This window comes from Teleopsis dalmanni, chromosome 2, assembly GCF_002237135.1.
Source record: "Teleopsis dalmanni isolate 2A chromosome 2, ASM223713v2, whole genome shotgun sequence".
NCBI lineage: Eukaryota > Metazoa > Arthropoda > Insecta > Diptera > Diopsidae > Teleopsis > Teleopsis dalmanni.
Window position 1 is genome coordinate 196895451 of NC_051847.1, and position 15644 is coordinate 196911094.

Consider the following 15644-nt stretch of genomic DNA (forward strand, 5'->3'; position numbering starts at 1 on the left):
TTATTATTAAGATTTCTTTATAATTGCCTTATTATCATTTCTTTGCAGTTTTGTTATTATAATTTTTTCTATGTAAGTTATTTATTATTATTTCTTTATAAATAATTTATTATTATTACACATTTATAATTTATTTATTAAAATTATTTCTTTATAATTGATATAATATTATTTCTTTTACTAATTTATTTAGTATTATTATTGCTTTATAATTCATTTATCATGTAATTGCTTTATAATTCATTATATGTAACATTTATATAAAATTGTTTTCTATTAGTTCTTTTGTTATATAATCTTTTGATAATATTAAATTTTTAGTTATGCTTACCCGTATAAAACATTTCTGATCACTAGGCAGTATAATAATATTGGGTATTTGCTCAATATTAGCAAATTTGCTTGTTAGGTTACTGTCAAGACAGAGTTTATCTTCAGGTGGAGGGTTCAACGGATAAAATGAGCCTTGATTGTATAGATGATTTACAACACGCTTAATTTTATCCCCAGCATTGCTAATAGAATAAAATCGATAAATAAATCTAAATAAATAAATCTATTAATTACTGATAATTTGAGGATAAAACTTACATTGCTAGCTCCGTGCTGATAATATGATCAACAACATCTGTTGATGTCATGCCTATAATAATGCCATTTAAGTCTATCATTGAAGGATCTGGTAACATGTGTACATTTGGATATGTTTTTTTCAATGAAACCGGTAGAGTTGGATATACAGGATCAGCCATAGCATCATATTGGGAACTGACCATTAGAACAGTAGTTGATGTACTGAAACACGAAAGTTACAAATATTATTAAGAAAAAAAAATCAATATTTTCAAAGTAGATATGTGATATATAAGTAAACTATGTAGGATTAAAGTAGCGAGAATAACTATCATAAAGCTAGAACTAGGACAAAGATTTACCTTTAACTAAATTTAAATTTTGTATATAAATTTTAAAATTTTGTACATAAATTCTAAAATTTTGTATATTATAGGCAATATTTATCATAAGTTCAATCTTGCAGTAAGGTCTCTTAAGCGATAGTGATCCATCAACCATAAAGTTAGTTCGGAGAGAAGATTGATCTTAAGATTATTTCAATAAATTAAAAAGTATTATCTTTTTATATAATACTTTAATAGTAAATATGCATATTTATAAACACACTCCTTTGATTTAGCCAGGGATTTATAATTCCATGGCTACGTAACTGTCGTTAGCATTTTATTTTACTTTTAATTTTAATTTTTTTATAGTGTATATACTTACCCAATAATTTCCACAATGCCGGCTATCATTCTTTCAAAAAATACTTCAAATGTTTCGCCCATGTTCTCAAGTATTATTTGATGATCGACATCAAAAAATGGTCCAGTAAGTACTAACACATCCGGTAGATTTTCTTTTAAATAGTTTAGTAGATCATGTAACGGATCATAGAGTATATCGTCATCGAATGTGTATGGACCAGCAGCTATAACAACACTCAGTTGGCTATCGATTTTAGGGGGTGTTGGTTGTGTCAGTTGTTTTTCAGCTATAATATTTTCTACTGTAAGTGTATCTCCTTTTGGGTTCATACCTGATACCATAACAACTTGTCCTGGAAAAACACCAACGGATTTGATTTTGCTAAAGTTTAGTCGTACCGTGCGAGTACACATTTCATCAGAACCAACAAGCATAGTCGATGAAGCATCCAATGGACCATCATGATCGCAATATATAGTGCCAATGGTTTTAACAGTGTTCTAGAATTTTTAAAATTGATTATATAGTATATAATAAAAAATAAAATATAATGTGTGGTTTTATGCTTTTTTCTAAATATTAACACTGTTTTTTTTTTATTTAGTAAATATGTAAGAGTTTAAAAATTTAACAAAATTATTTTATTATTTTTATCTAAAAAATATTCTGTTAACAAACTTCATATTTTATTGAACTTATTCATTTTAATTTTATGCAATTTTGTTTGATTCATTATCTAAAAACTTACCTGTGAGTGAACATCCACTGGACTTAATTCATAATCATCTGCATCTGGTCCGAATACTTTACGACATAAGTTCTTGCCAATATTGAAGACACGATCCCCCGCAATCTCACACTTTTCACGTTGATTATCGAACATGTATTTCACATTGACAGCGCTTAGTGGTTCGCCATTATACAGCAACAACTGTTTAATGGCAATCTTGGTTTGCTCCAACGATGACCATTTTGCGTTGTTGATCAACGTAGGATTTCCAAAGGTGTAAACGATTTTGCCAGAGCCTGGAGCGGCAATATGTGTGCGTGGTGTGCCGCTGCTGCTGTTATATGAATAGACAAATGGGAATATTCGATATTAGTTATTGGTTATGTTAATGGTTATACTTATGGCTATGGCTATGACTTAGGTGGGAGTGTTGTGGCTATGGCTATGTTAGGAGTGTACACAAAAATTAAACTAAAATAAAATAAATTTCCATGCAGGCAACAGGAATTGAAATTCTAAATAGAAATCATGCAGAGTGCATAATTATCGTTAGTAGATACGACGAGCTGGTCTGTACTCATTCATTGCACTACAATTGCATTTGGTTAATATGGAAACAGTATGAGCAAAGATTCACTTAGTGGCCGTTGGCTGACTTTTCTTCATAATATTCAGACTCAGATTTTCTTCATTGTGTGTGAAATTTGGGTTGTTGCATCTCTGCTGGGCATTTTCGTCTTTGATTATCAATATGAAACGTTAAGTGGTGCTTTTATTTTAAAAACTTCAAATTCTACGGTTGTTAACGCTTGTTTTATTATAGTTATTATTTTTATTGTTGTTGTTGCTGATACTGGTATTGGAGTGTTAAAGTTCAATAGAATTCGAATGCACTACTTGAAAATCTCAGTTTTATTGTCAAAATTAAAAGAAGTTAACAATTGTTATAAAGTACAGAAGGTAGCCCTATGGCTTCGTAGTCATAAAAATGTTGTGCTATTTTATTTTATTTATAACGACTTTTTGAAAAAATAATATATTTTAAATTAATATGAATTATAAATGTATATATTATTATATCATAACATATTTTTATATCAGAAGCATATATAAAAAGGAAAATTGGAAATGATTATGCATCTGCTTAAAGATTATATGCTATACATATCAATAATTAATTTTAGCGTAAAGATTAATGGGTAAGTACTCGAGTTTGCAACGGAGTACAATGGTTATAGCTAAGCATTCAGTATAATATATTGTTTTTTATTCAGTTTTTACTGTCATGTTTGGACGCAATACCAAAATGTATAACTTTATATCCTTTATATATACACTCAAACTTCCATAACTCGAACTTCTATAACTTGAATTTTTTATAACTCGAACTAAATAGAGTGTAAAAGGGTTTAGAGAGCCAATAATATACAATTATAAAAAAATTCTTTAACTCGAAGTCTTCAAAATTATATATATATTATATTTATATGATAGGCTTATGGAAGTTTGACTGCATATATATTATATTTATACAATAGGCTTAAGTCGATCCTTTGAATCGCTAGTACAAACTACTGCTATGTTCTTCTTTTATAACACAAAGAATGAATAACAAAGATATGAGATATAGGTATATGCTAGTTATACCAAGAGAAATAACATAAAAACCTTACTTTATCAAAAAGCGCATTAAAACATAGAACTTTGCTAAGGTTTAGCTATAATTTCAAAAGATTCTTTGCACGATGCTTTCAACATAGTATACCAAACTCAAAAATAGTCGTAACAAACTGTCTAGTTTCTCCATTCTTGTATAAATTTGATTGATGCATCTTTTTAACAATTGAAGCTATACTTTCGGATACTGTTTCTTCTTTGGTGGTGAGCGAGGCTTATTTAATACCTTTTTTACTACGATACTCACTTTAAGCAGCCTCTATTGGTTAGGATAGAGGCTGCTTAATCCAAATAGCGAAGCTGCGGAACATAACTTCCATGGTGCGAGATTTACACCATTTAGTAAAATTAACTTACTACTCGTTATACTCGAAACAGTATCGAGTGATGGTTACTGGATTATAGCCACCTCTTACGACATGCATGTCTTATCTCAGGAATCTTCTATTAATATCGGGTGCTGTTTACTGGATTTTAATCACGTTTTACGACAGGTATGTCTCACCTCAGGAATATACCAACACGTATCCCGAAGGGATTGTTGTAACTCGTTGAAACCTGCTTGTGAAATCGTTTTGGGAGGTGTCAAAAAGCACTTGGTCGTTGCTGGCAACTGGTGGCTCCCGGACGTAGACCCCGCCGTTCTTGGAAACGTACAATTGTCGTAAGCCAGGCCTACATAATGCATCTAAACGATTTAGATTTAAATCATTTCAATGTTTCTACACTAGAGTCACTAGCTGTTCTTCTCAAATTGTTGCTATAATAGCACTAAGGTAGAAAATTTTTTGTTATATTTTTATTTTCAATTGTAAGGTTTGCTAAAAAGTTTCAAACTATTGGTGCCCACACTCACACAACCTCCTCCCTGATATTGCATGTCAAAAAACTTCTACTGATCTTCTCTAAGCTCTTTTCCACAGGCTTCCCAATGAACCATCCCTTGCTCTCTACTTCTCATCAACCTATTGAAATATGCAATGCTTTTACTATTCATAACTTTTTAAGTATCCATATTAATTGTTTTTTTTAATATTTAAAATGTCTTTTTAAGTCTTATTATTTAATTTATTTTTATTTTATTTTATTTTATTTTATTTTTATTTTATTTTAAATTTTATGTGTACTTTAAACATTAATACTTATCAAAATAGGTAAATTAAAGAAAATAGATTTACCTTTCATGGACCTATTTCAATGTAATAAAAAATATATATTTGCCGTTATTTATAAATCAATAAAAAAATGTTCCTAATGAACTGTATGAACTTTTATTTAAAATGCAATAGTTAAAAAATGTTTATTTCAGGCCATATTTTGTAGATATCCAAGTACTTGGCAAACCGAAATCATACGGTTTAGCTTCACACTCACCTTAGGTAGATTGCAATTATTTCAACAACAAAATGTTAAAAATAAATATAAATATAAATTATTAAAATAGTACATTTACCTTTATCCTAAGGTAAAATCACATTAAACTAAACTAAACTTGAGATAAATATCAGAAATTTACTTCTTTGCCCTTTTAAAGAAGTAAGATATCGCTTGATGTGAATCGCGCAACATCAGACAAACTCCGCATGCTTCGTCAACATGTTGCCAAACACTTATGGCAACAAAGCACAGCACACAGGCAGGCAAGTAAGCAACAAAGCTGGCAAAAGAGTTCGCTAAACGAAGTATTTCAATTACATAAAAATGCAAATTGGTAATGCACAATACTCGTAAATATTTAAATAGAATAAAATAGTATAAATAATAGATATAATATACAAAAATAGAAAAAAAACAATTACAGAAACTATATTGTTTTGCTTCGTATATATTTTATATTCGGGTATGCAAACAAAAACTTAATATGCGCTGCTCTGCTTTATTTTTGTTTTTTAAATTTATTTTTTATATAATTTTTGTACATTTCCTAATTTTCTGGGAAATTGTGAAAATGTGCGCTTTTTTTAGGTTCGTTATTTTTTTTTTTTTGTTTTTAGTTTTTTTGGTTTTATAAGCTCGGCTTGTTGCGATTGTTTGTTGCAGCATACGAGGCATGCGACGTGCAACATTTGGTTATGCTTTTGGCATTTTGCTGTTGCGATTATTACCGCTGCAGGTCATTTATTTGAATTTTGTTTTGTGTACTCATATACATAAAAATAGACGGAATGGTATTGTAATGGTTAATTTAGTTTGGATGGTGATGGTGATGGTACCAATTCAAGCCGCATACATTTGCTTTATATACATATTTTGTTTAACTGAATTTCTATAGTCGAGTTGCAATCGAATTGTGTTGCTTTAGTTTTGCTATTGCAGTTCGTAAAGCATAAAATTTTTGTATTGCAAAATGATTGAAGTCGTCGTAATAACAATAATTGCATTTTTAATTTTTAATTTTATTGAAATATTTTTCCGCAAATTTTCATTTTAAGTTTTGCATCGCCCACGGGAACCCCAAATAAAATTTTTATTAAAAAATCGAGTACTATTAATTAATATCGGATAGCGGATAACTTGTAAAAAATTTGTTAGTTCGTAGATGGTCTTATAAAGTAAAGTTATTTAGAGCTAAAATTCGTACATTAGACCAAAATTGAAATCATTTTTCACTTAATCGTTAATTTGTATAGGTTAATCGCAGTGTTATTTTGTATTTACCAGTATGAAGTATCTCCTCACTTAAGTATTTCTCACTTAATCGATAATATGTACGAAGTACTATCGAAGTTAGGAATTCAGTCCAACTCAGATTGCAGATACTGTATAGAAGAGAGATAAACTGCATACCATGTGCTTAGGGAGTGCCCGGTACTGATGCACAAGCGGAAGAAACATCTAGGAGGGTATTTCATCGATCATAAAGATTCAAGACTAGAAAAGGTAGGCTCTATAATGTCTTTCAATAAAGAAATCGGACTTGGAGAAACACTCTAACCCGAGTAAGGGACACAATAGATCTTTTAGGTCGCAGTGCACAATCCCTTCTTTTAATAATAATATTGTATAAAGTATATTCACACTTGTTTTGTCACAATAATCCAACTCGTTTAAAATCTAGTATCTACTTATAGGTTCTCTAGACTAATAAATTTATATTATATCATTTGCAGCGGTTGCAGGCTTAATATTTCATATACAAGCTCAAAATTGAAAACATTTTATTGACAAAGTATGTATATAAAATATATTCCAAAGTCATTGTTAATGTTTTAAGTAAGTTTAACCAAATATTATTGATAATAACATAGGTTTGGTGAGACCAAACAAGCTAGTACTACATGCAAGCACAATACTCTGGGTCTTTAATGATTCCAATCAGAGAATTTGTTAAAAAAATTGGAAGAGCTAAATCAATCTGTAAACTGCAATTCTGTTTATCATCGTGGTTGAATGAAACTGCAATAAGCATTGACAAAATCAGTTTGGCGATCAGATGAAACATTATGATTGGCATTAGGTGCTTTAACATATATTTTCCGTAAACTTATCATACATTTGCTTCTGTATGGTGAAGCGCTAACACAGAATGATAAATCAGTACTGGGAATATTCGAGAGAAAAGTGCTTTGTCAGATTTTTGTCCTTTATGAGTTGGTGACGATCATCTCATCTGCATGTATCACGTGCTATATAAGCCTAATCACGTCATTCAGAAAATTAAGATACGGTAGCTTCGCTAGCTTATCGTGAGAATGGATGACGATACTCCAGCAAAAAAAGCGATTGTAGCGAAAACCATTTTTTTGACGGTGTGATCAGGTTGACGCTAAGACCTGACGTTTCCTTAAAGTTTCCATCAAATTGACCCCATACCTTTTACTACCTATGTGATCTCTAATTATAATAAAAAATCACTTAAAATTGGTAATACTGATAATTGTTCAAGTATGATATACCCGATTAGTTATATCGATAAGCTGCAGTTCTCTTTTGTAATAGCTATATTATAGATATTAATTTCAGACTAAATTAATAATGGAACCCCTTTTTAATTCGTGCTTTAGCATGCTCTTTACTGGTCATTAACTTAAACTTAAACAACCTTAAATTGAATTGTGTCTTGAGGGCAACAATTGCTAATAAATTTGGACGATTTCTATTGAAAAATTGATTTAGGCAACATAGGAGCATGTACTCTTATACAATTTCATTAATTAGTTTTATAATTATGTTAGTTGTAAAAAAAAAACATCGTTTGTAGTAGATGAGTAGCGAATGTAATAATTTATTACTTTTAATATGCCATAAAAGGTGAAAAGGTGTAAAGATAGTTTAATGCTTAATAACTAAAAGAAATGTAAACCTTTCAGAATTGGGTTATTGAGAATCATTAGATAATAAGCTATTAGAGTTTAGAGTTTAAATATTTAGTTATTTTTTTAAAAAACGTATGTATGGTTTTAAACGATTAACGTGACTACATTTAATATTAATTATTACTTGTATAGTAAATGGTCACTATTATTTGATTGATAATAAAATAAAAGAATTCAATTTTCCCATGATGTGTTCATTTGAACTCCAATAAAAGTTAGTTACTATATATATAGGTATATATATTCCCTTTTAATCACTTCGTGCATCCGATTCTACTGTGATTTGTATTGAATTAAACCTATAAAAAAAATCAGTCAAGACAAGCAGAAGGTTATTGAGTCAAAACTAAGGGCGACATTTTTTACATTAATTTATTAAGTCCTCGTAAACGTATATAATAGTCATAAAGGAAAATACGTCCCCATTCTTTTTAATAAAACTTATTTAACAATTAAATTGTACAACAATTCGCATGAATTTTCATATCGCTGGTAGCATTTAATAAAGCGGTATATTAAGCCCCATTATTCACACATTCTATATCATTATACCTTCCTCGATTTCAAATTTATATTGTATAAGGTATATTAATTCTCTAAATGTATCAAATGACAATGTATTTATATAAACCTTAACGTGAAGAACAGAAAACTGATCTATAGCCAGATAATTAGACCAGCATTACTTTATGGGTGTGTCGCGTATAGCAAAGCTGCCGACTCTACTATACAAAAGCTAAAAGTCGCTCAAAGTCAGGCTCTACTTACCACTATCTAATCTTAGAGTAATCAGTCTCCGCACGGGGAGGTACGCAGATCTTAGATCAATCACTAAATAATTATAAAGCTTATGAGAGATATACAATTTAGTCAATGAGATGGGTGGGACCCTGTAGTACCCCCAGCTATCAAAGAGTAAAAGTGCCCAGTTGCGCTGACTCGAAAAAAAGGATCAACATACATCCTAGTATCCACTTTACATAATATATGAAAAATAAAGTTTAATCTTTAAAGTATTTAGCATGATCCTGGTCATCGTTCTCTCGATTCTCTCTTTCTTGCTTGCCTAATCTTCAAACTAATGGCACCGTCTATAATCTCCATCTTGTTGTTTCTTTTTCACACCTCGATTATGGAATCGAGTTCATAGCGTCAATATTACAGTTAACTTTATATAGTTTTTCTCTATTCAATTCCTTAAAAATAAAATATATATATATATATATAAATTTCATTTATGATTTTTTGTTATTAGTAAACTGTGTGGATCACAATTTCTTTTACAGTATCTCTGAAATATACACGTTCCAGGATTTTAATTTATTAATTTGGTAAGTGCGCTACAGACATTGATACTATTGATTGATCGATCATCCATTTGTTTTCATGAATGAATCTTGCTTTCTTTCAAGTATCCAATCAGGTGTGATGTGATATCACTTTCGGATAACTTTGTCAAACCATTTTATAACGATGTTCTTTCTACACTGACAACCATCTTGTAAGTTATTCTACTGCTTGCAGGTATTGATTCCTCTTTTGCGGTAAATGTTTTGCTTATCTTTAAGGACTGTGTTGTGATCTAACGTTCGGATAATGTGATCAAGTCATTTCATAGGCTATTCTACTTTCATTCCGCATTAATTCCTCTTTTACAGAAAACATCTTGCTTATCTTTAAGAAGTGTACTGTGATATTATCTTCGAATAACCTGATCAAGTCATTTTATAAGTTATTCTATTATGTTATGACCTCAGTTTCGATTAGCGTGGTCAAGCCATTCTATAAGTCATTCTACTTCAAGCAGCCTTTGATTCCGCATTTATTCTTTTTTTTTTTTGCGGAAAACATTTTGCTTTTTTTCAAGAAAAGTGTTATGATCTGAGTTTCGGATAGCGTGATCAAGTCATTCTATAAGCTATTTTACTTCAAGCAGCCTTTCATTTCACATTGATTTCATTTTTGTGGAAAACATTTTGTTTATTTTGAAGAAGTGTGTTATGATCTGAATTTCGGATTATATCATGAGCAGGATACCTTAATCATGCCATCTTATAACTTTATTCACTGTATGCCTCCAATGATTATACGATCTACCACATATGTTTAAAAGAGTTTGCTTTTGTTTAAGAAGTATTCTGTTAACTGACTTATGGGTGATGTGGTGAAAGAGCTACTGATTTCTCGACTTTTATCTTGTATTTTTTCTTCTCTTCTCATCTCGAATATCTTGCTTTTCCTTAAAAACTATGCTGATATCTGAATTTCGAATGATTTGTTCTGCTTGAGTTTGCTGTCACTTGTCTTTTGGATAATGTGATATAGCCTCATTGCTAGACAGCTATTCCAGTTTGACGCTAAAGCATTTTTGAAGGTTCTAGAAGCCTACAAGCCAATGTTGAGTGGTGATTTTTCTTGAACTTATATCAAACAGATCTAAATGTTCAAAAGATTTGTCCTATTGAATAGTTCGTCAGTTTGACGTTGAAAAAAATTAAAGGTACGACTAACTTTGAGGTTCAATTAGTTATACTTTTTTCTAAACATTTTATTTTTAAAAAATTACTAGTCTTCAACTTTGGGTGTTCATGTTTCTTAAACTTAATTTATGTCTAAATGTTCAAAAGACCTGTATAAATATAAGTAATAGACGTAGTTGCCTGCCTCTATGGGTGTACACAGGTAGGGGCTGTGGAGACGGGTGCTCTCCCCCCTAGATTTCAAAATGTCATTATTGTTTTACATAAAAATTTACAAGAAAAGTTTGAAATTTATCTTTTTTTGTGAATTAAATCTAATTCTCAAGTTTTCAATGAACTAGGATGGGTGTTCAGTGGTCCCCTTTATTTCGGCCCTGGGTATGCCCATGCCTGCCTCTATGTATGTTCATTCATAAAAAGTTTTTATAGCATACTATAACTAAATAGAAATATGTAATGTTTTCTTTTATAAATGTTCATCATAAATATTATCAATAAAACATTGCAAATGAATATAAAATTGTATTGTACATCTTAAAAAATTGTAAATTTTAAAATTATCTTCCAGTAATTGTAAATAATCTTTAATAAAAATGTTTTGATTTTAAATAACAATTTTTTAAGTTGAAAGGTGCACAATTTCCTTGCGGCAATAATATAAAATTGTATCTACAAATTCGAACAATTTCATAAGTTTAATATTTTTCTTTATATTTCTGAGCAACTCTATTGAGATTGAGATTTAGCATACGTGTACTTACATGGGTGAAAAACTAGCTGGACTAAAGAGGGCTTCTTTACGATGAGCAGGTGTTCTGGGTATAGCACCTTTAGCCTAAAACAAAACAAAAAAAAATGGATAGAATTATTTTAAAAGTTTCCAACAAGTTAGTAGTAGCAAGAGGAAAATACTAGTACTAGCACTAGTACTCATATGTATGCAAAAATAAATAGTAAAGAATAAATAATTTATGAAGAATAGATGAGATATTGGCACGAATAAACATCCGCATTTTCATGATGAGATACAATGGTAGTCACCACAACAACAACGGCGACAACAACAACAGCAAATGCAGGTACAACTATAATGTTGTAGGCATTTATTTTTTAATGCATCGGAATTTGTTAAGGAAAAATAAATAAATAAATAAAAAATAATAATACTATGACAATAATGTTGGCTAAAACGGAAATGCAACAAAGTTATTGTTGTTAGTTAAGTTGTAAAGACTTTGAAGTTGGCATTGAGCTCTCCGAGAGTGCAGCTGCTATGCTGCGATAATATTTTTGTAAGAACTTGACAAATGTTGTTACAGCACAGCTCCTACTACGTTTATCAAGGATGCTGAGATGCTGAGTTGCTCGGATGCTGGGATGTAGATACGTTAAAAAATTTCAAATACGTTTAAATTATCGATTGGAAAAAATAAAAAAAAAAAATTAATGAAATGGTGAAAAAAATGTATGCAATCATACATGAAAGTCATGCTAAAAAATTGTACATTCCCAAGTTATGCACATATATGTAAATTTATGTATATATATACAACATTTATCCATATATGCATGTAAGTAACTAAGAATGTGTTAAGAAATGTGTAAACAATAATGAACCACTTGAAAGTGTCCAAGCAATTCTTCTATATTCGTGCAATTAAAATTGTAATGGCAACAAAATTCGAATGTTGCTGGTGTGTTGTTAATGCTGTTGCTGTTGCTGCTGATGCTGCTGGTGATGTTGATGCTGATGTTGCTCCTTTTGCAGTTAACTTTTGTTTGCTGATTAGACTAAAATTATAAATAAAAATAAAATATATAATATATAAAAATAAAAATAAAAAAAAAAAATAAAACATAAAATACAAATAAAACGAAACATGAAATAAATGTAAAACAAATGTCTTCAATTGTGGATTGCTGCAGCAACAGCATTCAAAGAAAGATTTTAAAGTAACAGGAGCTGCTGTTGCAGACATTTTAAAGTTGCACTTGTTGCAGCTCGAATGTTGCTGATTGGCATCAAACATTACGGCAGGCATTCAGTGTGCAGTAGAGTGCAATGTAGGCAATGTATGTACTAGTAGTAAAGTATGAAGTGGTTTAAACTTCTGTTAAAATATGTGGAGTACGTGGATTACTATGCTGGCTTGTACTTTCAAATTATCGTATACTGCACGCAGCTGCTTCTTCTCTACCAACTTCACTAACTCCATTGCTGTATTGCTGCATTGCTGCACTCTTACTACAGCAGCAACTTTAAGTACCAACAACAGATTCAAAAGATATTTGCTCCCGCGCTTGTGTACGTTAAGCGTACTTCATGTACTAAACTAAAATGTCATTAGACAAAGTGTAGATTTTTATATATGAGTATTACGGGTAAAAAGTGCAATATCAACAAAATAAAAAAAAAAACAGATACATACAACAACTATAACAACAACAAAACTATACGTATTCCATACAACGGATGCGACGAACCACTCTTCCTTTAGTGCCTTAACTATACGAATTGTTGCAATGTGTTTTGTTGTTGCTATGATTGCTGTTGCTGTTGTTGTTACTATTACTGTTGCTGTTGCTGATATTGTTATCGTTGTTTGTTGTTATTATTGTTGCTAAGAGATTATATAGTTTATGCTTATGCGTAGAAATTTGTTTTCCATGAATTTTAATATAAGGAAAATAGTAAAGCGTTAGTACGTTTTATCTGCGTTTAGTTATCTTTAAGGCAACAGGTGGAAAATATTGGTAGTTACTATTGTGGGAACATATAAATTGCAGACAAACACGCAGCGGATGCATCTCCTCTCCATATCAACTGTGCTGCTTAGTATTTTATTATTCAATTGACAATTTTAGCTAACAGCTAGGTGAATATTTTTTGTAACAAACTTGATAATTGTATAATGAGCACAAAGTATCAAGATCTAAGGTAAGATACTTTCCAAAAAATATATGAAATTCTTAATAAATTTTTTTTTTTTTGCTATAAACAATTATTATTGTAAACAAAAACTTAAGTTCTCAAGTATGTGTTAAACAAAGCATGTTGTTATTACAATATTTTCAGAAAGTCTAAGGGCAACCAGATTGATCGACATGATCTAAAGCTGCAAGTAAATTAAAACGGAAATCACATAAAATATGCAAAATGCTTAAACCATTAATTATAGTTACTTTATATATCCGTACATTGATTTTATTTCTTTTCTTGATAGCATTTTACATTGAAAAATGTTCGCTTTACAGTAGTTGGCATTTAACAGTATTGTAGATCAGTGATCAGTGATCAAATGAATACATAGGTATTAAAATTAAATATTAAATAATTAAATATTAGATATTAAATCTAGCCGATCACTTCACAGTACATTAAAAGCAATACTAGCAAAAAGTCACCAAAACACAGAGAATCTTAACGAATGAGTAGACGATCTTGTCAAAATCTTTAGTTTTCATGTATAAAAATATTAAATACCTCTGGGTCCCACTAGAACATAGAATGGACAGCATAAACTATTTCAGTTGTATTTAAATGGAGCAATGATAACGTACATAACCTTTCTTGTCATCAATCCAGGGTCTGAAGGGTCATTAACATTAGTAGTTTTAGCTGCAGTGGAAACATGATATATCCGTATTTTCGTGGTTTTGAATAGTTAAGAATAAATTAAAGGAAATTACACCAAAAAATGTCAAATGCAACATTGCAAAATATATTTCCCAAAAGGGAAATTATCGAAATTTATTAAAATAAATAATATTATAAAAATATTTCAATTAGTGAAAACAATTTTTTATACTTAAATTATTTCATAAAGAGGTTTTTTCGAACAGTAGTGAACTACAACAACAAAAATTTTATTTTTTATATTATTTTAATTAATTAAATTTTTGGCAGACCATACAGCTGTTTCTAGTATTGTCAAATACCCATCAACAGTGGTCTTGGAAATAATTCTTGTATTTAATTATTCGTAAATAATTATTTTTTGAGACTGCAAGTACCAGGATTCGAAACGGATCTTGCCAAATGTGAAGCTCAGAATCAGCGCACCTTAACCAACTGATCCAAAGCCGTACTTGACTCTTTTGTTCGTATTTAAATTATTAAAATGTTTAATTAATTGAATTTTTGGCTGACAATACAGCTGTTTCGAGCATTGACAAATACCCATCATCAGTGGTCTTGGAAATAATTCTTGTATTTATTTATTCGTAAATAATTTTTTGAGGATATTCATTTAATTAAAATAATATAAAATGAATTTTTGTTGTTGTAGTTCACTACTATTCGAAAAACCTCTTTATTAAAATGTTAGGAAATGTATATATATATAGTAAATTTGCATTATATATTTTTGCCTTATAATCGCTTATAGTAATATTTTTTTAATTATTTTTAAAAATAGAGGAGTGCAAAGCACAAGACTCGCCAGATATCCTTTCGAAACTGTCAAATTAACTGCCATAATTACACAAAAGTTTAACCACTTAACCGATATAATCTCTGCTTTGTATCGGCAACATCAGACAGCGCAGCATGTTGCCACAATTTATTGTATACACACGTTGTGCTAAGCCAAGCTTAGTCAAGTGTATGCCAAGAATATTTAGTTTGATTTTGAAAATTAATTTGCAGTAGTAAGCGTTGATAGATTGCAAAAATGCGATAATGATAAATGATCTTTTAGGTAAAACGTTCGGGCGCAACTGCATGAAGCAGCAGGCAAATCTTTATAAAAAAAAGTAATATAAAATTTAGAGGATGAGTACTTTCTTTGCTTTTACCAGAAGTTTTAGCTAGAAGTTGAAAATTTTTTAGTTTTTTAGTTTTTTAGTAATTTTGCTATGATTTTTTTGTTTAGCTTAAAGAAGATTTTTGTTTATTTGAGTGCGCTTCTTTTGTTTAACGTCAGCGATTACATGGTAAATGCATGTTTACTTTTACAAAAAAAGCAACGTAATTCAACATAATTTAGTACTTTAATAGCTACATGACCACAAAAAAATATATTTAACGTGATGGCTAGTCCAAGTGCCCCCAAAACTAAGTTACTCTATGTGCAGAAAAAAACTGCAGCGTGCATAAGACGTGCAGCATACGAAGTAGCATTTAGAGGCACACATCTATAGAAAGTTTCAGGCCATGGGTTTATTTGCTGTGAT

At 30.2% G+C, this 15644-nt stretch overlaps 1 protein-coding gene across 1 annotated transcript in view; it reads right to left on the reverse strand.

Annotated features, from left to right (window-relative positions):
• Positions 1-15644, reverse strand: part of LOC119676511 (DNA polymerase alpha subunit B-like) — a 126098-nt gene that overhangs the window by 1097 nt on the left and 109357 nt on the right. Inside the window, exons 3-7 of the mRNA XM_038087751.1 lie at positions 11231-11304; positions 2015-2330; positions 1285-1766; positions 592-795; positions 332-515 (exon numbers count right to left, since the gene is read on the reverse strand). Of these exons, the coding sequence (XP_037943679.1) occupies positions 332-515; positions 592-795; positions 1285-1766; positions 2015-2330; positions 11231-11304 (1260 nt within the window). The remainder of the gene's footprint in view (positions 1-331; positions 516-591; positions 796-1284; positions 1767-2014; positions 2331-11230; positions 11305-15644) is intronic.